The sequence below is a fragment of the Cucurbita maxima genome, unplaced genomic scaffold (assembly GCF_002738345.1).
Source record: "Cucurbita maxima cultivar Rimu unplaced genomic scaffold, Cmax_1.0 Cma_Scf00020, whole genome shotgun sequence".
Lineage (NCBI taxonomy): Eukaryota > Viridiplantae > Streptophyta > Magnoliopsida > Cucurbitales > Cucurbitaceae > Cucurbita > Cucurbita maxima.
This window is the reverse complement of record NW_019272036.1, coordinates 3662124-3686053: the sequence shown is the minus strand read 5'-3', so window position 1 is coordinate 3686053 and position 23930 is coordinate 3662124. Positions and strand designations below refer to the sequence as shown.

General features: G+C 39.9%; 2 protein-coding genes and 1 pseudogene across 2 annotated transcripts; 1 reads left to right on the top strand and 2 right to left on the bottom strand.

The window, feature by feature from the left end:
- Positions 1–2388: 2388 nt before the first annotated feature.
- On the bottom strand, positions 2389–5781 carry LOC111494592 (nitrate regulatory gene2 protein-like). The gene is made up of 4 exons (XM_023144559.1): positions 4557–5781; positions 4257–4432; positions 3951–4174; positions 2389–3842 (listed from the first exon to the last, which is right to left on the bottom strand). The coding sequence occupies exons 1-4, from the start codon at positions 5491–5493 to the stop codon at positions 3014–3016; spliced, it is 2166 nt and encodes a 721-aa protein (XP_023000327.1). The 5' UTR covers positions 5494–5781; the 3' UTR covers positions 2389–3013.
- Positions 5782–6614: 833 nt separating this feature from the next.
- On the bottom strand, positions 6615–9001 carry LOC111494616. Its single transcript, XM_023144591.1, has 7 exons — positions 8844–9001; positions 8518–8601; positions 8295–8427; positions 8075–8178; positions 7833–7977; positions 7612–7749; positions 6615–7528 (listed from the first exon to the last, which is right to left on the bottom strand). Exons 2-7 carry the CDS (start codon positions 8556–8558, stop codon positions 6818–6820), a joined length of 1272 nt encoding a protein of 423 aa, XP_023000359.1. The 5' UTR covers positions 8559–8601; positions 8844–9001; the 3' UTR covers positions 6615–6817.
- A 2696-nt stretch (positions 9002–11697) lies between these two features.
- On the top strand, positions 11698–23051 carry LOC111494620 (annotated as a pseudogene).
- Positions 23052–23930: the final 879 nt, after the last annotated feature.

The window sequence follows — 23930 nt, the reverse complement described above, 5'->3', positions numbered from 1 at the left end:
TTTTTTTTTTTTTTTTTTTTTTTTTTTTTTTTTTTTTTTTTTTTTTTTTTTTTTTTTTTTTTGTAAAATAATAATTATAATAAATAATAATTAAAAAAATTTAAGTATAAATGCAAATGTTTATAATAATAACTTATTAATTTTATAAAAAATTAATCAAGGTGGCCCATGGGTCCAACGCACCACATTCAAGGCCCATATATTAGTAAATAAATTGTAATAACTTCAAATAATAATATTGTAAATAATATTTTAGAAACGTGTTTTATAAATAATTCTAATTTAAAAATTCAAAATTTTAAATTTTAGGAATAATTTTAAATAAAAAATTGGTTAGGATGATTTTAACGATTGTGAAGTTTTGTTACGAGAGAGTGTGGCAATATTTTATATGTTTGAATATTTTCCAATAAATTATTTTGAGTTTAAATTTTAATTGTGATATTATTTAATAATAATTTTTAAATGGAAAAAAAATTAGTCTAAATGTTCGAGTGGTCTACACATAAATTCTGGTTTTCGTGAGAGAAAGTGGGTTCAATGGCAACTACTTTCAACTAACTAATTTGATTGACGTTGAGATGTCTATTATGCTATACAAGAGATGTCTATAATGCTATACAAGATGATGTGTGATGTCCCACGTGGGTGGGGAGAGAACAAACCACCCTCTATAAGCACCATTTATAGGGGTATGGAAACCTTCCCACGCATTTTAAAGCCTTGAGGGGAAGCTTAGAAAAGTTCGGAGAAGACAGTATCTGCTAACGGTGGATTTGGGCCGTTACAAAATATGTTTTTCGAACAAGCTATATTGTTTTATTTCTCTATCCTTCCCATGTTGTCTTCATGGGCTAGGCTCTCACGTGTCCTAAGTTTGATCAGGGCTAGGAGATTGATAAAGAACTAGGCCAAAGCTTGATTAAAAAGGGTTGTGTTTAACTCTGTGGGTTGGCTGGTTGGAAGAGATTACTTTCTACCGTCTCTTTTTTTCATTCAAGATCTTCTCTTAACAAAGTAGGTTCAAGTCACAATTTTGGTTTGCTACATGCTTGACATATTCGATCAAGTGTTCATAATCGGAAGTAAAAGGTTTCAAACTGTTGCATACCAGTATCGAAAACCGATGTCTTACCACTTGGCTCCATTTCATACAACCTTATTTTGGACGATAGAATAAGGAGAGAGGGAAGTGAGAAACAAGGCAAGACCGAAGAGAGAAGGGTCGTGCAAGAACACAGGGATATAACAAGAAGTAACAAGATCCTCTCTTGCTAGACCGACTATAATAAGCTTGCGACTCTAACAGAAACAAACAGTAAGCTCTCATCTATTCTATTTGCTTGCAACAATGTTATACCTATCAAAGTTGGCGAACACTTTTATAACCTTAGACTCGTTACGTTATTCGACTGAATTCATTGGCTCCATGTCCACTGAAAGACAGTTATCTTCGTCACTGTTAGCATTTGGTAATTTCTCGATAGCTTCTCTCGTTCACTTCAAGCTTTTGGTGTAATGTCCCCTAAGCCCTGAATAAAGAAAAATATTCTTTAAAAAATTGTCGAAAATGACGTTCCCTTTGTAAAGTCGAGAAGCTCCTGAATCAAATGCGATACCAAACTACCGTCGGTGACTTTGTCAAAGCTTGTAGGAGAAGAAAGAAAGTCCATGGGCAAATTTCTAACGAAGCTAAGGCCCTCCTTACTCCCTATTCTCTCTCTTAAAGTTTTAGCAAGCTCTGACTAACAAATTTCGCATAAGGCATAAGGGTTGGTGAAGAACTATTTGCTGTAAAATCATAGCCGTTACAATCACTCAATGGAAATATTTGCCTTTAGAATTCAAATGGATGAGCAGACACTTGAATCTGAAAATGACGAAATTCGAGAGACAAATACGACTGCGATTGAAGATTCAAGTACCATTGAAAAGACTAAAAAAATCCAATGAATGACTAATTGTAATAAATCACACGTTAATAGGAGCCCACCATAAAAATAAATAAGGCTTAGATTGACCGATCATGGACACTAGAATGTAAATAATTTTGAAAAAACTCAAATAAATTGTTTTGATTTAAAATCAAAAGCTGTAGTGTAAGGCAAGTTTTGGGTATTGTGGGGAGAGTGTGGGTTGAAATCCCACTTTTGATACAATTTTTAATAAATGTGTAAATAGTTTTGAAAATTTTTAATTAAAATTTAAAATAATTTTGGGTGTACCATGATCGAATGCTCTAAGACGCTAAACTCAGGTCAAATCATTCTAAACCCTCTTAATAGAGAATGGTTTAAATCTCCCCTCTAATACAATTTTAAAAATTTTAATTTTTTACATTATTCTTTTTTACCATATATGGGCATTTAGATTCACATCATAATATAATTTTGCAAAATTATATATACATATATATTGACGTTTAAACTTTGGTAAATTCGTGCACAAAGAAACAACCTCCAAGTTGATGAAAGTTGTGAGATTTTCATGTGCCCAAACGACAGGTGTTGGCACTAACAAACGACCATTCTCTTTCTCTTTCTCTCTCTCTTTCCCTCCTTTTTAAGATAAGTCTTACCCTTCATGATTACTCCAAATCAACTTTTTTCCCCCCTTTACCAAGTCTTCCAGCCTTCTACAAAACATACCGACTTACAGAAAATGTGTTATCAGGCCATTCCTCTTTACACAGCCACCGTCTTGCACGGAAGGCCGCTTGTAGCGGCGGCACAGACGGCCGTCCCCAAGCAGAGAACTGGCGGTGGAAATGGAAACAACTGTATTTGCTCGCCTACCACCCATCCAGGTTCTTTCAGATGTAGATTTCATCATGGAGAGTATAAGTGGGTTAGCCGATCGGGATTTTCATCAAAACCCCACATGGTTTAATGACCTATGAAATTTGTGTCTAAATTTATATGCATATGTATGTGTTGTATATATATATATATAGCTGAAATAAGTTGTGATGTTTTTGAAAATAAACAAGCAAGAAGAATCAAGAGAAACACCTTTATCTTGCTTCCCCTGTGTTCATGTTCATGTTTGAACTCCTTGTGCCGTTGGGCAATGGCTGCGATATTGATTTCAAGTGCCTATACATTCGTGAACATGCATGAGAGAACTCAAACAATGCTCTGAAAAGCTCTGGCAGCTGGTTTTTTAGGTTCCCCAAGGACTTTTCCCTCACATGGACGCTTAGCTTTTGGTACTCTTCCCGTTGCTCCTCCAGTCTCTTCTCTACAGCCTCCACCGCCGCTTGTTGCTCTGCAATTGCATCATTATCACCAATTTCTTCTGGGTTTTCCTCACCGGGACTCGGCACCTTCCGCTGCACATACTTCTTCTGCCAGTCCTTGAATTGCTTGGTCTTCCGGGAAAGCTCCTTCTCTGTCTCCTCACATTTTACCTTCATCTTCATCTCTTCGTCCTGGCTTTGCATAATTGTGTTGATCACCGTTGCAAAAGTGAATATGGCGTTTCTTAGGATCTCGTCAGGAAGCTTCTCCAGCTGCTCCTGCCAAACATGGAGGAGCCCATGAATTGGTGGGCTGCGGACCCTTGGAGGAGAAGAAACCTTTTCCTTCAAGCTGCTTTCAGTAGGGATCAGATTCAATTTCAACCAATTTGATAGAGCCTTAATGTAATCTCTTTGACGGCTTACAAGCTTCTCCAATTGAGAATGCCAGTCCTGCACCACAGCCCGAAGCTGCACCGTGCGCTCATGGTGGTGGTCGCTTGTTTCCTTTGGCGACTGAGAGATATCCAGCATTTTCACAGCAGCCACAACCTTCAATTGGTTTCCATGGTGAAAATGCATGGTTTCCCACATATTGACCATTCTACAATTCAGCCCAGAATTTACTTAATCTCATCATTATCAACACACAACAAACTCATAATGTTCCATTTTGAAGAATAAAATCGTTATCAAACTGAACAAGTCTTACCCATTGACAAGCTGAACAAGTTTGGGATACAATTGTTCATCTCGAATGCGGTTGATCTCAGAGACGGTGGAATCCATGGATTGCATGTCCACAATGTATCTGGTGTGCAAATGGCTGACAGTGGCCTTGGCTTTCTCGATTGCTTCAAAATTGGTGCCCTTTTCCTTCAGCTTGTTCAGAGCAGCAACCTTCTTTTGGTAGTCCAACTTCATAACTTCACCTGCCTATCCCAAAAACAGTGGGAACGAGTAATTTTTTCAGCGAATACAAGAAACAGAATGAGACAAAAGGATTCAGAGTTTTAACCTTCACTTCCTCGAATAGTTTCTTCTCCCAGGCAAGCAGTTTATCCAATACAGTGGCATGAGTTTCATGCTCCTCTTTTTCAAAATCATCATTCAATTCATCGTTATTTGGTAAGCCTCTAAATGATCTGTTCCATGTGATAACACGCATCACTCTAGCAGAATGATCTATATGTCCTGATGGGAACAAAAGCCAACAGCCAGTTGGAAAAGTTTCCCAATCCATAAATTAAAATTCATCTGTTCCCTCAAATGATTGAACAATTAATTATGACCTTGATAAACAAATCGAGACGAATACCTCGATTATCGGCAAAGTTTGAGTGGAAATGAAGCCGAGTGGCCTCGAGCATCTTCGAAACCTCATGAGCACTTTCAGAGGCTTTAAGAAAATGATCATCAAGCTCCATGAAGATCTGTAGAAGATTGATATTCCCTTTAACAATCCTTTTCCCCTCGCTTGGACCTGGAAAACCTACTTGCCTCGTCTTCTTCGACGTTTTCTCCGCCGAAGAAGACAGCGGCTCTTCACCAGATTTCTCCCCTGTAACCGCTCTCCGCTCCACCGCCTCCATATTGTTATCAAAATCCTCAATGCCGCTCAACGTCGGAGCCGGCATATTTTCAACCGAAAACAGATAATCGTAGGTCGAATCCTTAGGCGACGGGGCGTAAATGTGGCGGTTTTCGGTCGGAGGCGGAAGCCGATTCGGTGAAGGCGGCAATCGCGAAGGCGGACTGTTTTCTTCTTCCACAAGCTCCCCATGGCCAGTTCTACCACCACGCCCACCACCGTCTATATTGCTTCTCCTCCTACGCAATGGACCAACGGCGCATTCAATCTCAAAATCTTTCTCATCCACCTCCTCAATAACCGTCTCCACACGCTTCGACTCAACCTTCGAGGCCTTCATTTCAAACATACTCGTAGCTGGTTGAAGCGGCATACCTGGGGAACCAGGAAGCGGAGGCGGCGGCGGAGGCAAACTATTATACGACGCCGCCGCTGCAGCCGATTGAGCAACGGCGGCACCAGGGAGAGACGACGGAGCCGGCGGGCTCTCTCCATGAGCGTAATCGCTCAAAACGGCGCCAATGTTCTTCAACGACATGGCGTAGGAAGAATGCGCCGCCGCGAAGGAATTCCGGGCGGTGACGGCGTCTTTCATGAACATCTTCCGATCCTTGCACCGGGAAACCACTTCCTCATTTTCGATCTTGGATTGTGAACAACCCATAGGAAAACGATTTGGAAAGAACTTCTCTGAAAATTAAACATGAAGATGGCCGGAGCTTTAAGACGAATGAGCGAATCAAGATCTACTTTACGCTAGTTATGTTCTTCCATGGGCGGAAAAAGCGGGACGGTTTCTTTCATTTCTTCGCTGCGATTGTTCTTTTGGAGGGAAAAAAGCAAAAAGAAATTTAATGCCGCACTCACAGAACAAATCAAATGGATGGGATGATTCTATACGTCGTCGTTTTAGCCTCCTTTGTAACTTTCTTTTTAAATAAAAAGAGGAATAATCGGGTTTTATTTATTTATTATTATATATATATTCCATTTGTAAGTTTAATTTCATAAACTTCGTATTTTTATTTTTTTAAAAAAAAATTAAAAAATTTTAATAGTTTAATTTAGTGGAATATTTTTGTTATAAAATATACTAAGCTTAATGTGTAAAACATACGTTAAATTAAAAAAAAAATCAATTAATTGTAAGTATATATAATCTTATTTAATTGTATATTATATGTCTTTTTAAGTAAAAAATGTCAAATAAATTTCTAATATTTTAATTTTGTATCAAATAAACTTTTAAAATATTCAATTTTTTTATATATATTTTAAATATGTTAAATTTGAATATTAAGGATGAATATAAAGCAAACATGAAAAAATCATAGATAAAATTTTAAAATAAATAGAATAAAATAGGTGCAAAAATAAATATGAAAAAATATAGTTAATAAACAAAATCTGAAATTTATAATAATTAAAATTCCACTTCCATTATATATATATATATATATATATATATATATATATAGTTAATTTTCGGAGGAGTATTTTGGTCATTTTGAGTAGCTAGAAAATTTGTATGTCATTCTTGTTAGGAACCACGACTCTCCACAATGATATGATATTGTTCTCTTTGAGTAGTAAGTTGTAGTGTCTTTATTTTGGGCTCATCAAAAGGTCTCATATCAGATAATATTTCTCATTTATAAATTCATGATATTCCACTGAATTAAGAAAGATAGACTTACTTCCAATTATCCTCAACAATTCTTCCCTTCACAATTCTCTGCATTTTGTAGTTAATAATGTGAGTAAAGAATAGATGTATAAATTATATACCACTTTATTTATTTATTTTTACTGCATTTTCTTAAAGTTATAAAGTACAGGTGGGTTGTAAGAAATGATTAGAGAATTGCAATTGTCCTATTGGTTTAGTTTCGAAGCAAAGAATCTTCCTTTAGATGGAGTCTCCTTGTTAATGTCATGTCAACCACGTTCGATCGATAATTTTCTCGAGCGTCTGATACCGAAACTTTTTATTTATCTTCCTTCAGGGCTGCGAACCGAGCTGCGAGTTCGTCGTAGTCCGGGAGATTAGGATGAACGAAGGAATTAGTTCTAGTATGACGCTTGTTCTCTAGCTCAGTTGGCTCAGTTGAGTCTATGGACAGTGACACTGCCCTGACTTCGTTTGATTCATGGCTTGGTTTTTTCTTACTGTAATGCATCAACAGCCCATCTAACATCTTTTCCTCCTCCTCCTCCTCATCATCCCCTTCTCCTTTCATGGCTTCTTTACCTTTGTTTCGACTCGAACTCATATCGTTTCCCGAATTCCCAACATCGTCAATCTTGATCTCCATTGTAGGCTGTAGTTTCACATTTCTTCGCCTGACTGATTTCGGTTTCGGTTTCGGTTTCTCTTCCGAGGTTGGCTCGGGTTGCTGCTTCTTACATTCATCGTTTTCGACTTGGTCGGTAGCTTTTCGAGCTTCTTCCATTGTTTCCTTGTTGGTTGGTTTCGTTTTAAGGTAAGGAGGTCGGATAACTCTAAGGTAGAACGGTGTCTGATCCTCTACTTCATCCTCGGAACCACCTTTTCGGACATCTTGATCGGTACTACTATCTACGGTCGAGGTCTCGGTCGTGTTGCCTTCACTTCTAATATCGAACATGGATTCGTCATCGCTGCTGTCCCTTTTTCCGACCGAGTCCTTCTTCCTTTCGTGCATGGGAACAACATCAGGCTGCAAAAAGAATGACCATAAAACCATCAATAGAATGAAGAGAGTTCATCAACGCACAAAAACAGAATTGCACACAAACTCACTTCATTTGGGGGAGGAATATACAGTTGCTGTTCAAGAGCTTTGGAGTTCCAATCAATGGCGGATTCCTGAGCAATCTCCTGAAGTAGTTGAAGCTTTATCTCTTTCGTTTGAATCGTCGCCCTCGACTTCTCGATAAGCTAAAAGGAAAAACAAGAATTAAACCAAGTTTTAGGACGACCCTCTAACGACACAACCGGGTTTTTAAGCTACCAAGAACAACCTCTATGCTGGTAAATGGTTCGAAGGAACATCCATATTTCCCAGTAAAGAAGTTTCGAAGCTCTCGTAATTCAGGCAAGTCGGCGAATCTCGCTGCAGCGTAGATCAATGATGCAACAGCTTCTTTGAATTCATCAGGGCATTCGCTAGAAGAGAAACAAAAACATGGAAACCACATTTAAACTGATTTGAACAAACTGAAGCCTAAGAACACAGACGTGTTCTAAAAATTATGATATCTACCTCTGTTTGATCAAGACAGATAGTTGATTGGAGATAGCCCCACAAAATTCATCAATTAGCTCATAACATTTCAAGACATTTCGCTCAACAAGAAACCCTTCAGCCTATTTCACCATTAGCACAACAAGCACGACCAAAATCAGGGAAGATGAACCAGATATTAAAATTATGGGCTTCGGAGAGATTAAAAATCTAATCCGAGACACGAAGAAGAACTAACCCTGTTGTAAGCATTGTAATCGAGACGGCTCTTGAGAAGTTCAACAATGTCGCTCTTCAAATACTTAAGAACCGCATTCTTCTTCTTCCTAATTGCATCCAGCCGCGACTTCAACAGCTTTAAGCAAGATTTGCTACATTACAATAAAAGAAAGAATCAATCAAAAGAAACCCATAAAAATCAGAATCGGAATCGGAATCAGAATCAGAATCAGAATCAATACCATTTTGTATAGTACTTCGGCTTCAAGAACATGCCGAACATTTTGAAACCGAAGAAATCCGAAAGAAAACAGAAATTTAGAGGGCTGAAACGAGGAAGAACACCGAAGAATCAAGCAATGGAGAATGAAAATCCCAAGAAACCCACAACCAAGATTCCAAAAACAATTAAAAGAAGGGATGAAGAAAATGGAATAATCCCACATCCGCCATTGAAGAAATTTCACGAAAAATCAAAAGGAGGAGCGAGTAATAATGAGCCAAATGGAAGATGAACATGAACCATACAACAAAGAAACGACCGTGCAAGAGAAACAGAGAAGCTCACCGACAAAAATGAACTCCAAAAAATAGGGTTTAAAAAAGAACAACGAAAGCGAGAGAGATATAATGGAGGAGAAAGAAGAAGAAGAAGAAGAAGAATCGAAAACCCGCCAAAAAGATACCGGAAAATCCCAGCTGTGTAAGAAGATGAAGAAAGAAGAAAATGGAACTGCCACGTCGGACGCTTTTTTTTCAACTAAAATAGAAAAATGGGGTGTGCAANTTTTTTTTTTTTTTTTTTTTTTTTTTTTTTTTTTTTTTTTTTGTGAAATTTTGTTGGATGGATTAGGGACAGTATTTGGCCAGCGCATTTGGAGAAGTAAATCCAATACTGTAATTTAAAAATAAAATTAAATAATGGAAATTCCTAAAAAAAATAAAAATAATAATAATAATAACGGAAAAAGAAAGTTAAGGGTCTGGAAATTAACGGGGAAGACAAAACGTGCAGCCGTCCGTCAATAGCTGGCATTCCTTAACGGATTTTATTTCTTTTGACAGTTGTACCCTTGTTTAAAATTCCGGCCACAAACTCCACTTCCGTTTTTTTTTTTTTTTTTATTTAAATAATAGAATACATATTATAATAAATGTTCATTAGTTATCTTCATGGACAAAATTAATATATATATTTTTCGAATAAAGGAAAAAAAAATTAAATTATGATTTTCTTATAATTTAGGGTTGAGTTTTATTTTAATTTTAATTTAGTAGTTTCCAATTTTAAATCTAGTTTCTATTTATTAAACTTTTTACTATTTTTACCCCCGTTTTATTGTTAACCTTTTAATTTAAGTATATATTTTCTAATAAAATTAATTATAATTTAACCATCAAATTCGAACATAAAAAATACATGTATATATTTTTTTTTATTAGGTATGATAATGAAATCGATCATGATTTTTTTATTTGATTTGATGTAAGGAAATAGCGTTGAATATTGACCTGGTATCCTAATTTTTCNTTTTTAAAAAAAAAAAAAAAAAAAAAAAAAAAAAAGCTTTTTGGTTGTTGGATACATGATGTTTTTCTCTCTTTTTTTTGTTTACTAAGTTTTTAAGATAAAATGATTGAGAAAGTGAAGCTAATTTAAGAGAATTATAATGATTAATAACTAATTAAGAGAAGATTATGAGTTTATGGGTAAGGAATATTATCTTAAATAGTACCGACTTTTTGAAAAGTTAAAAGCAAAATCATGAAAGTTTAAGCTCAAAATGGATAATATCATGTCATTCTTCCATACATACCAATTTAATTCATTTAGATTATTTGTGTTCTAAATTTTTAGGGTCGTATACTTCTTTTTAATAATCCTAAAATACATAATAAAAAATAATTTTAAAGTTAGAAATGAAACGTGGAATCCAAGATATCACAATATATACAGTATAAATACATCAACTTGAATATCATTCAATGTGTTTAAAAAAGTACGTGAATTAAAGTGGTGGATGGGATCAACAAATCCACCCATGTTTTCAACTGCCAACCAGAAAACCCAAACATGTGAAATTGTGTTAGTGGAGGCGCAAAAAGGGTGGCCGAGAGACGAGGCACATGCGAATTGTGAATTGTGGATGCCCTTTTGGCATGGGACAGCGTTGGGTGAGGTCAATTGGGCAGCCTTGTGACTCGGCCGCCGTCGCCTTCTGCGTGTGCCGCTTGACTTGTTTGCTAGCTTCTTGTCTAAGGTAAACCTTTTTCTTTTTGGTTTTTTTCTATCTAAAGTAGAATTTATTATTATTATTATTTTTTATTTTTTAAGGATGATAGCTCAAAGAGATGTTTAATCTCGACTCCAATAACTTTAAATAGCCCAGTCCAAAAAGGTTCCTGTAAATCTCACATCGCGATCACTGATAATACTCGCGGAAATGCCTCACAGCTTGATAACGTGTCGAAAGATTAGTTGGACAGTTGCTTAAGTGGAGTACAACTTAAGGTTGGGACTCAAATTCGATGTTGATATAATCGTATTTAGTATTGGTTATTCAGATCAATCATATATTCTTAGCTGAATTGCTCAAATTTCTTAATCAAGGTGTAATAGTTAATATGAATGCAACTCAATTAATTAAGTTGTTACACACCTGATCAAAAAGTCCATAGGTTTGAATTTATTGTCTAAAAAATTCAACCGAATGTTATCTGGTGAACGTTAAATGTAAGGGATTTGATCACGTAAGATTGAAAAAAAATGGGGATGAGGATGCTATTAATTACCTTACTTTCAAGTTATTTAATTAAAATTTTAATTTATTAGATCTTAAATTTTAGAATTTAAAATTATTATTCTCATATAAATTATTTTAATAAAATTATATAAACATTTACTCGTAAATAATGCTCTTCCCCACATAAACATACATTTCAATTTATTATAACTATATTCATATTATGTTTTTCTCTCTCCAAAGTATGCCTATTATTATTATTTTACTAAATTCAATAAAAACCAATATTAAAATTATTTAAAATCAACCATATTTGTAAATTTAAAATAAAATGAAAATGATATAAAATTTCAAATTAAATTAATTTGCATAAACTCCATTGTTCTAAATTCATTTTCAAACAAATATGTAACGTTTTGTTTTGAAGTTAACTTATGTTATATTAAGTATATATTTAAAACAATGATTCACAAATGAATCACGTTCCTAGCACGTGCAATACTTTGTGGTGTCTATAAATAACAGCCGACAATCGCCGCGCCCGGGCAATCCCTTATTGGGCTCTTGGACTAGGACCAAACACTCGAGCAATTTCTCAGCCATGTCAGTCGAAAAGAAGGGTATGGAACATTTGAGCTTTTTATTTCGATTTCATCTTGGTAACGGTACTATCATCATCATGCCGCTCTCCTCCAATCTTGCGGCGTCCAAAAGGCGATAGAGCCTGGAAAGCAGCTTCATGCTCGGATTTGGCAAATGGGTCTTGGATTCAACCCTCTTTTGGCTACTAAACTAATCAATCTTTACTGCGTCTGCAACTCTTTGATAAATGCTCATCTCTTGTTCGATAGAATTTCCAAACGGAGTCTCTTCCTTTGGAATGTTATGATACGAGGTTATGCTTGGAATGGACCATATGAGGTTGCAATTTCACTATACTATCAAATGCAGGATTATGGATTTGTTCCCGATAAATTTACCTTTCCATTTGTGCTCAAAGCTTGCTCGTCTCTTTCTGCAATGGAAGAGGGAAAGAAGATTCACGAACATGTCATAGGCGCTGGATTGGAGACTGATGTGTTTGTGGGTGCAGCTCTGATTGATGTGTATGCTAAGTGTGGTTGTGTAGTGAGTGCCCGACAGGTGTTTGATAAAATGGTTGAGAGAGATGTTGTTAGATAAAACCTGAGTTTTACAGTTTTTTCTTATTCACACGATTTCAGAAAATCGCCAGTTGACCATTTGACATAACAGGTCGAATGTATCACCAGAATTCTAGACTTAAATTTTGTAGGGAGTGGCACAGATTTAGTTGGCCACTCTCACCCATTTTTAGAATGACTTTTATTAAATAGGAGATTTGTTCAGAAAATAAAAGAACGCAGTTTCAGTTAATTTTCTCTCTCCTTTTTGTTACGCATTTTCTTCCAACACCCAATTTCCTCTCACCGATTGGTGTATATCATTGCAGAGGAGCCAACCTATCAACAAACAAGTTGAATAGCTCAAGTGGTTAGAGCTTTGACCTAACATCACAAATGTCTCAGGTTTGAGTAGAAGAAAATGCGAAGTGTAAAAATAACACACACATCGTGGGGCCCATCTCGGGCAGGCTCACTCACTCCGCCACGAAGAGGCCAACGCCGTGATGACGGGCGTCAAGTTATCGTTGAGCGAGTGATCAGGGAGACAACGATTGCCGTCGTTCAGTATCCAATATTTTGACAAAATCCAATTATAACGAATGGATCTTGTTGATGCGCGTCAACCTACAGGCCGCAAGCCTTATGGCATGCTGTTGAGCCAGAGGAAGGAGAGATGCTGGCATCTCTCTCCACCAAGCGCACCGCGCAATCGGCCTGGGAGGGAATCAAATCCCGTCGGGTCGGTGTACAGCGAGTGCGGGAATCCAACATCGAGCAGTTGCGGAAGGAGCTCTCGGAGATCCACTTTAAGGACGGTGAATCCGTCGATGATTTTTCAATGCGAATCACGGGGCTCGCCAACAACATCACCACACTCGGTGGCAGCATCAGCGAGACAGAAATCGTGAAGAAGATGCTGCAGGTTGTCCCTGATCACCTCGAGCAAGTTGCGATTTCAATCGAAGACATTGCTTGACGTGAACGACCTAACGGTAGAAGAGGTGACCGGAAGACTGCGTAACGTCGAGCAGCGGAAGAAAAATACCATTTCAGCTGTCGACAAGGGGGGTCGTCTACTCCTCTCTGAGGAGGAATGGCTTGCACGCCTAAAGCTCCGTGACAACACCGGCGAGAGCAACGGGTCCTCCTCCAGCCGCAAAGACGGTAAGAAGCCATGGATCTCCCACGGGCGCATGCGCGGGAAAGATGGGAATCAAAAGAAGGAGTCGACCAATGGCAGGCCAATCTGCTCGAACTGTGGGAAGAGAGGACACCTAAGCAGGAATTGCTGGAGCAAGCTTAGGAACAAGGAGAAGGCCGAAAAGGCCCATGTGGCTCAATCCGAGGAGGACAAGCCAGCTCTTTTCATGGTAAGTGCATGTGTCCCCATTATCGATTCCAAATCCACGGAAATGGAGGTAATCAACAACGATGTTGAACTCGAGAAAGAGCTCCAGCTGGGCGTAGCAAAGGTGGCACCAGCTAGGGAGCCAATTCAACTGGAGGAGGAGCGAGTGTTCGCTCAGATCAGCGAGCGGGACGAGCAACACAAGGACCGACGATGGATCCTAGACACAGGGGCAACAAACCATATGACCGGGGCTAGATCTGCATTCTCCGAACTCGACTCGGGGATCCGCAGGACGGTGAAATTCGGCGACGGATCCGTCGTCGAGATCGAAGGACGCGGCACCATCCTATTCACCAGCAAGGGAGGCAAGCATCGCAAGCTGACCGACGTCTACTTCATCCCGAGGCTCAAGGCTAACCTTGTGAGTCTGGGTCAACTCGATGAGACAGGCTGTTTCATCTCCATCGAGAGCGGACTACTCAAAATTTGCGATAATCAACGACGGCTGCTCACACAGGCAAGGCGCACGACAAACCGTCTTTACATCCTGGAGTTACAGATAGAGCAACCTGTCAGTCTCTCGGCCAAGACCGAAGAGGTATCTTGGAGGTGGCATGCAAGGTACGGGCATTTAAACTTTCCTGCTCTAGAAAAACTACAGAAGGAGAAGTTAGTGCACGGTTTGCCAGCAATCAAAGGCGTGAACAAGCTGTGCGACAGGTGCCTCATCGGCAAACAGAGGCGCACACCCTTTCCGTCTCGAACATCCTATCGAGCCGATGAGCCGTTGGAGCTTGTACACGGCGATATCTGCGGGCCCATCAAGCCGGCGACCCCAGGCGGTAAGAGTTTCTTCCTCCTGTTAGTCGATGACAAAAGCCGCTTCATGTGGCTGACCCTGCTGCAAGCGAAAAGTGAGGTGGCAGAGGCGGTTAAGTGCATTAAAGCGCGAGCGGAGGCCGAATGTGAGAAGAAGATGCGAGTGCTGCGCACAGACCGAGGCGGAGAATTCACCTCGACAAGTTTCGGTAAGTACTGTGACGAAATCGGCATACAACGGCACCTAACGGCGCCCTACTCCTCCTAACAGAACGGAGTGGTGGAGCGCCGGAATCAGACCATCTTCGGGACAGCAAGGTCATTGTTGGTGACGGCCGAGATGCCTGGGAGATTCTGGGGAGAGGCAGTAATGACGGCCGTCTATCTTCTCAATCGGTCACCAACCCGAAGCCTTGACGGGAAGACACCATATGAGGCCTGGTACAACAAAAAACCAGCGGTACATCATTTTCGCGTGTTCGGCTGCGTCGCATACATGAAGGTAACACGTCCCCACCTCGCCAAGCTCGATCCTAGGGGGCTGAAGATCGTTTTATCGGCTATGAACCCGGGAGCAAGGCGTACAGACTATATGATCCTGTAGGGGGGCGAGCTCACGTGTCTCGCGACGTCGTCTTCGACGAAAGCACCTTCTGGCAGTGGAATGACGTGATCGAGGCAGACCATAATCCAAATCAATTTACGGTGAAGTACCTCGTCACCGAGCCGGAAGAAGGAGGAGCCCAGCATCAGCAGCCGTCACCACCGCCAGCAGGTGCAACCCCTGAACCAGTGGAATTCGCAACACCACGGACTGCGGATTCGACGCTGGATGCCGATCACGATACTGATCTGGAGGCCAGGTACCGGAGGATGGACGACCTAGTAGGAGGAGGTGAACCACCTGGACTGGCAGTGCGCGAGCTCGAAGAAGTGGCCGAACTACATGCCATCAGTGCAGATGAACCGAACACCTTCGCCGAAGCAGAAAAGAACCCGTGCTGGTTGAAGGCAATGCAGGAGGAGATGACATCCATCACCGAAAATCAGACGTGGAGTCTGGAGGATATGCCGCCGGGACACCAAGCCATAGGGCTCAAATGGGTCTTTAAACTGAAGCGCAACGAAAAAGGAGAAGTTGTGAAACACAAGGCCCGTCTGGTGGCGAAGGGCTACGTCCAGAAGTAAGGAGTGGACTTCGAAGAGGTATTTGCGCCAGTGGCAAGGTTAGAATCTGTTCGTTTCTTACTTGCAATTGCAGCACATTACTCTTGGGAGGTTCACCATATGGACGTAAAGTTTGCTTTCCTTAACCGAGAGCTGAAGGAGACTGTTTATGTCCGACAACCACCTGGCTTCCTGGATAACAACAACCCCAATAAAGTATTGCGCCTGCACAAGGCACTCTACGGGCTTCGACAAGCTCCACGAGCCTGGAACGCGAAGCTCGACAGTACCTTACTGTCACTGAAATTCAAACGTTGCACCTCTGAGCATGGCATGTACACGCACGGCCATGACAAGAAGCGACTAATCGTGGGAGTGTACGTCGACGACCTCATAATCACTGGAGGTGACATGGAAGTCCTCGGAAGGTTCAAGAAGGAGATGTCGAAAAACTTCGAGATGAGCGATCTCGGCGTGCTCAGCTACTATCTCGGCATCGAAGTGCAACAGAATTCTACCGGCATCTCCATCTGCCAAAGTGCATACGCAAAGAAGCTGCTGGACACAACTGGACTTGTGGACAGTAATCCTACAAGGACGCCAATGGAGGCCCGACTTCAACTAAGGAAGGCTGGCACTACGACGACAGTCGACTCCACCAATTACCGCAGCATTGTCGGGAGTCTGCGCTATCTGGTAAACTCTCGTCCTGATCTTGCTTATTCTGTTGGATATGTGAGCTGGTTTATGGAAGCACCTAGGGAGGAGCATTTAGTGGCTGTCAAGCGCATCCTGCGCTATGTAGCCGGAACCAGAGGCTGGGGTGTAAGATACTGCGCAGGGAGCGGAAAGGAGAAACTCAAGCTAGTTGGCTACAGTGATAGTGACATGGCCGGTGACGTTGATGATCGTAAGAGCACTAGCGGAATGATCTACTTTCTCTCAGGCGGCGCAATCTGCTGGCAATCAACAAAACAGAAGGTAGTTGCTTTGTCTTCCTGTGAAGCAGAATACATCGCCGCTTCGATGGCAGCAACACAAGGGATCTGGCTTGCGCGACTAATGGAAGAACTCATCGGGAGAGAAAGTGATCCACCAATGCTATACGTAGACAACAAAGCTACAATCTCCCTGATCAAAAATCCAGTTTTGCATGAACGAAGCAAGCACATAGAAATCAGATTCCACTACATTCGAGAATGTGCAGATCGAGGGCTCATCAAAATTGATTACATCCGAACAGAGGAACAACTTGGAGACATCTTCACCAAGTCCCTGGCGCGGGTGAAATTTGAAGAACTACGCTCAAAGATCGGAGTTCAAATAGTAAGGTAGATATACTACAGGTTTAAGGAGGAGATTGTTAGATAAAACCTGAGTTTTACCGTTTTTTCTTATTCACACGATTTCAGAAAATCGCCAGTTTGACCATTTGACAAAACATGTCGAATGGATCACCAGAATTCTAGACTTAAATTTTGTAGGGAGTGGCACAGATTTAGTTGGTCACTCTCACCCATTTTTAGAATGACTTTTACTTTAAATAGGAGATTTGTTCAGAAAATAAAACAATCCGAACGCAGTCAAAATTCAGTTAATTTCCTCTCTCCTTTTTGTTACGCATTTTCTTCCAACACCCAATTTCCTCTCACCGAAATTCTTTGAAAAACAACAGATGTTGTGTGTTGGAACTCCATGCTTGCAGCTTATTCCCAAAATGGGCAACCAGATGATTGTCTTGCTCTTTGTAGGGAGATGGCGGAGTGAACCCCACTGAGGGAACGCTTGTCATCTCCATCTTGTTAAGCACTGTCATAAGCCCTATTCTCTAGGACCAAGACCTATTCTCAAGGTCTTGCTAATAATTTTTGTCATTCCCTATTCTCTAGGACCATGACCTATTCTCAAGGTCTTGCTAATAATTTTTAGGCTTGTTAGTTTATATTTAGGTTTAACAAAAGGCTATATAATGTCATTCTTTCTGCTGTTGAAATCATCAAGTTTTGTGTGCAATATTGTATGTCTTGAGTAAATTTGGTGTTGTGAGTACATTTGTTCCGCTTTCGGCGCACAACAAGTGGTATCAAAGCCAAGTTGTGGTATTTTGGGGTATTGTGAAAGCTTGGGCCTCATCGACCATTAGACGTGCTCACAATCGTGTTTATTCTCTTGAAAATCAATTTTCAAGAATTGTGTTTTTGAGTTTCATCCAGATTAATTATTGCAAATGGCAAAACCATCACGACGTGGATCGAGAGTGTGGAGTTCCAATCTCGAAGTAGAGAAATTTGATGGAACCAATAATTTTGGTGTTTGGCGAGGCGAAGTTAGCGATTTGTTGGTCATGCAAGACCTCGATGTCTCTCTCCAAGAGGAAATGCCTGAAGACATGACAGATGCAGAATGGACGAAATTAAATCGGCAAGTCTGTGGAATTATTCGATCCTGTCTTGGCAAGGATCAGAAATATCCATTTATGAAGGTTACCATGGCGAAAGAATTATGGGACAAGCTTGAAGCGAAATATATTAAGAAGAGTGTGGAAAATAAACTCTATTTGAAGAAGAAACTCTTCCGTTTTGATTACAAGGAAGACATCTCAATGGCTGAGCATTTGGATGATTTTAACAAAATTATCACTGATTTGCTCAATCTTGATGTTAAGATTGATGACGAGGACAAGGCGTTGTTGTTATTAAACTCTTTGCCGGAATCCTACGAGTTTTTAGTAACGACCCTACTACATGGAATCACTAATATTGATTTTGAAGATGTTTCAAATGCCTTAATAAACAATGAGATGCGAAAGAAGGAAAATGAGACGTATCAAATCTCTAGCTCAAATGTTCTCACTGCTCATGGAAGGACTTCCAATTGGAAAAAGAACGAATGTGGAGAGTCTCGATTAAAGTCGAGAGGTAGATCTGATAATTGGAGAAAACTTGATAAAAATGAGTGTGCATATTGTCGACAGAAAGGCCATTGGAAAAAAGATTGTTCGATCTTAAAAGAGAAGGGGTCGAAGTCCAATGTGGTTAGAGATGACGACACTGATACAGATGATGCCTTGACAATCTCCCTATCAGTCAGCCAAACCAGTGAATGGATTCTTGATTCTGGGTGCTCCTATCATATGTGTCCCAACAAATAGATGTTTTTGGACTTCAAAGAGTTCAATGGTGGAGTTGTCTATATGGGAAATGATAGTACTTGTAAGATAATGGGAATCGGCTCAGTACAAATCAAGATGTTTGATGGGGTTATACGAAAACTCAAAGATGTGAGGTATGTCCCTGACTTGAAGAAAAATTTGATTTCACTTGGCGTTTTGGATGCAAGTGGTTATCGCATCATTTTGGAAGGAGAGAATTTGAAAGTAGCTCGTGGAGCTTTGGTGGCAATTACAGGAACTAGAAGAGGTAGCATATACTACCTCAACGGAACCACAATAATTGGGCATGCTGCTGTGGCAAGTTCGAAAGAACAAGACATATCGAAATTATGGCACATGTGACTCGGGCATGCTGGTGAGAAGGCGCTTCAGACACTGGTGAACCAAGGAGTCCTTAAGGGTGCCACAACTGGAAGAATTGATTTCTGTGAACATTGTATATTTGGCAAACAAAAAATGTGAAGTTTGGTACAGCTATACACCAAACAAAGGGCATTTTGGATTATGTTCACACTAATGTATGGGGTCCCACAAAGAATGTCTCATTGGGAGGAAAGAGGTGGTTCGTCACCTTTATTGATGACTACTCGAAGAGAGTTTGGATGTATCCCATGAGGCACAAAAACGAGGTTCTCCAACTCTTCCTAGAGTGGAAAAAAATGGTAGAGAATCAGACGGACAGGAAAATCAAAAGGCTGAGATCAGACAACGGGGGAGAATATACTTATGATCCATTCCTTAAAGTATGCCGAGATGAAGGGATCGTTCGACACTTCACTGTTCCTAGTAAGCCACAACAAAATGGAGTTGCTGAGAGAATGAACCAGACATTAATAGAGAAGGTTCGATGCATATTGTCTCAAGCAGGATTGAGTAAGACATTTTGGGCTGAGGCTCTCAGTTATGCAGTTCACTTGGTGAATCGTTTACCTGTTTCTGGAAACGGTGGGAGAACTCCGCTTGAGGTATGGTCAGGTAGTCTTGTTAGTGATTATGATAAAGTGCATGTGTTTGGGTGTCCTGCTTATTATCATGTGACAGACTCAAAGCTGGATCCTAGAGCAAAAAAAGCCAAGTTTATGGGCTTTAGCAAAGGTGTGAAGGGCTATAGGTTATGGTGTCCAGAAACAAGTAAGATTGTTAATAGTCGAGATGTGACATTCGATGAGTCTGGAATGTTTTTGCAGAAAATTGAAAATAATGACGAGGCATTGAAGCAGGTGGAGAAGGTGGTGTTCTCTCCTGATGTGGTTGCTCCTACTGAAGAACCTATTGACCAGGTAAATAATAACTTTGATGTCTTAGAACAGAAAGAGCAAAGTCTTGAGGAGCAAAGCCTTGTAAATGAAAGAGTGGAGGAACCTGAGTCAATCGCCAAGAATAGACCACGAAGGGTAATTCGAAAACCTGCAAGGTTTGATGATACGATAGCATATGCTTTCTCTTTGATTGATGGAGTTCCTAACAGTTACAAAGATGCTATTCAGAGCCCGGATAGCTTACACTGGCAAGAGGCTGTGAATCAGGAGATAGCATCATTGGAGATAAATCAAACTTGGGATTTGGTACAACTTCCAAAAGGTAAGAAGGAAATTGGTTGTAAATGGGTTTTTGCAAAAAAGGAAGACCCTTTTGGTATACGTTATAAGGCTCGACTTGTGGCTAAAGGCTACGCACAAAAGGAAGGTATTGATTACAATGAAATTTTCTCACCTGTGGTAAAACATTCTTCGATTCGAATTTTGTTGGCTTTGGTTGCTCAATTTAATCTTGAGCTTGCACAACTCGACGTAAAAACTGCTTTTTTGCATGGAGATTTGGAAGAAGAAATATATATGACGCAACCAGTTGGTTTCCGAGTAGTTGGACAGCAACATTTAGTATGCAGATTGAAGAAATCTTTGTATGGGCTGAAGCAATCCCCTCGCCAATGGTATAAAAGGTTTGATCATTTCATGGTAGAGCATATGTATACTCATAGTCAATTTGACCATTGTGTGTATTATCGATGTCTCGATGATGGATCGTTTATCTACTTGCTCTTATATGTTGATGATATGTTAATTGCTTCAAAGAGACAGGTGGAGATTGATAAACTCAAAGATTAGCTTTCTAAAACATTTGAAATGAAAGACTTAGGCAATGCAAAGAAAATACATGGAATGAAGATAGAGCGAGATCGAAAAAAAGGTACAGTCTGGTTGACTCAGTCTCAATATCTACGCAAGGTATTGTCAAGATTTAGTTTGAATAATTCAACCAAATCTGTTAGTACTCCACTTGCTCCTCATTTCAAGCTTAGTGCTTCCATGTGTCCAAGTTCTGACGATGACAAAAGATATATGGAGAACATTCCTTATACAAATGTTGTTGGTGCGTTGATGTATGCTATGGTGTGTACTCGACCTGATCTTTCACACGCAGTAAGCATGGTGAGTCGTTATATGCATAATCCTGGTAAAGAGCATTGGCAGACTGTAAAATGGATTCTTAGGTACATTCTTGGCACTATTGATGTTGGTATTAAGTTTCAAAAACAAGAAATGTTTAATCTTGACAATCGTGTAGCTGGTTTTGTGGATTCTGATTATGCTGGTGACTTGGATAAGCGACGATCTACCATGGGTTATTTATTTACTATGGCTGGTGGACCTGTTTGTTGGCGCTCAACATTGCGGTAACGGAAGCTTTTAAAGAAGCTATTTGGATGCATGGTTTGATCAATGACTTGGGTATTTTGCAGGGACATATAGATGTATTTTGTGATAGCCAGAGCGCTATTTGCTTGTCAAAAAATCAAGTCCATCATGCTCGTACAAAACACATTGATGTCCGTTTTCACTTTATTCGAGAAATCATTAACAAAGGGGATATTTGTTTACTAAAAATTGGAACTGCTGATAACCCTGCTGATATGTTGACAAAGGTGATCGCTCGTGAAAAGTTCTGCCATTGTTTGGATCTCATCAACGTCGGAAGGAAGGAGTAGTGTGTTGATGTGGTAGCAACCAAATTCGCTATCAACTTGGAAATCTTATGACAAGGTGGAGATTGTTAAGCACTGTCATAAGCCCTATTCTCTAGGACCAAGACCTATTCTCAAGGTCTTGCTAATAATTTTTAGGCTTGTTAGTTTATATTTAGGTTTAGCAGAAGGCTATATAATGCCATTCTTTCTGCTGTTGAAATCATCAAGTTTTGTGTGCAATATTGTATGTCTTGAGTAAATTTGGTGTTGGGAGTACATTTGTTCCGCTTTCGGCGCACAACACATCTCAGCTTCAGCTGATAGTGTCCTTCTTCCTCAAGGGAAGGAGCTTCATGGTTATAGTTGGAGACATGGATTTGGGTTGAATGACAGGGTGAAGACTCAATTGGTGGATATGTATGCCAAGAGTGGCTCTGTAAATGTTGCTAGGAGTCTGTTTGAGTTGTTGAAGAAGAAGAGGGTAGTCTCTTGGAAAGCCATGATCGCTGGGTATGCAATGCATGGCCATGCTAATCAAGCTTTGGACTCGTTTGAAGGGATGAAAGAGACAGCTCTCCCTGATCATATAACTTTTGTTGGAGTTCTGGCTGCTTGCAGCCATGGTGGGTTGCTTAATCAAGGGAAGATGTACTTCAGATCAATGTTAAGTGACTACATTATACGTCCTACTGTTCAACATTACACTCGTATGATTGATCTACTTGGTCATTGTGGTCACTTGGAAGAAGCTTACAACCTCCTAATGGAAATGAGAGTAGAGCCAGATGCTGGTGTGTGGGGTGCCTTGCTTCACTCGTGCAAAATCCATGGCAATGTGGAGTTGGGCGAGCTAGCGTTAAGGAAGTTGGTTGAGCTCGAACCTGACGATGGCGGGAACTATGTGATTTTGTCGAACATGTATGCGCAAGCAGGTAAATGGGAAGGAGTTGCAAGACTAAGGGATGCCATGATGGATAGGGGGTTGAAGAAAAGTATAGCTTGTAGTTGGATAGAAGTGAGGAACAAAGTACATACCTTCTTGTCAGAAGATACTTCGCATCCTGAGTCTGAAGCAATCTATGCCGAGTTAAAACAGATAGGGAAGTTGATGAAAGAAGCTGGGTATGCACCACAAATCGGGTTGGTTTTCCACGATGTCGAAGACGATGAAAAAGCTGATATGGTGTGTGGTCACAGTGAAAGACTGGCCATTGCTTATGGACTCATCAACACAGCTACGGGAAGTAGGCTCTTGATTATCAAGAACCTTAGAGTTTGTGGGGACTGTCATGTTGCAATTAAGTTCATATCGAAGATCACGAAGAGAGAAATAAGTATTAGAGATGTTAATCGTTATCATCACTTCAAAGATGGAATTTGCTCCTGTGGTGATTTCTGGTGAATGGTTGGTATTAACATTGGAAGTGCATTAAAAGGCTTGCAGGCCGTTTGAGTCTTGACTCATAATCTTGAAAGGATTCCTCAGCCCACTCTTACTCTTCTACAACAGGGAAAATGAAATCTTAATGGCTGTGAGGGATTCATTGTTCAAATATGTTTCGAATGTGGCTTACCCACTTTCAGGGAGAAAAGAAGTTCGCTGTCAATTTCATTATGGTTGCTTGATGATTGCTCGGTTCTTTCTGAACTATTCTCAGACCGAACGATGGGGCTCGCATTGATTTCAATTGATTGAATCAGTTATGGAAGATGGGGAGAAATGTAACTATCTCGATTCAGGGAAGAGGGAGCTTAGAGCAAAGGCCCAAAAGAAGGGGACCCTTGGAGGTGTTGTTGAACACAACTCTATATGAGAAATACTCGCACTCCTTATTAACACCAATCAAGAAGAAAATACAAGACACTCTCGGTAGCTACTACTTTGTATTGCTTGAGATGATAACCTAGGTTCTGTAGAATTGGACTTGACTCTATTGAGATGATATTTTAACAGGGTTGGGATCAAGAAAGAGCCGAAAAAAAAGACTTCTTCACTCGCACAATATTTTGAATTTGACATTAAAACATCATTAATTAATTTGTTAGTGACATTTTTTTAAAAAATCTGGTTAAATTGAGAGTGTAGTTTCTAAACGGTAGATTTATGTTTATTTTATCTTTAAATGGTATTAAATATGTGATAGGTTCGTATATTTTTTATTTTTGTGTTTTCTTTAAAATGTAATAATTTTGTATTTAGTATATGTTTGACCAATTGAATGATATTTAAAAATAAAAAATTAATTGAGTTATTGGATTTATTATTTTTTATTATTATGTTAAATAGAT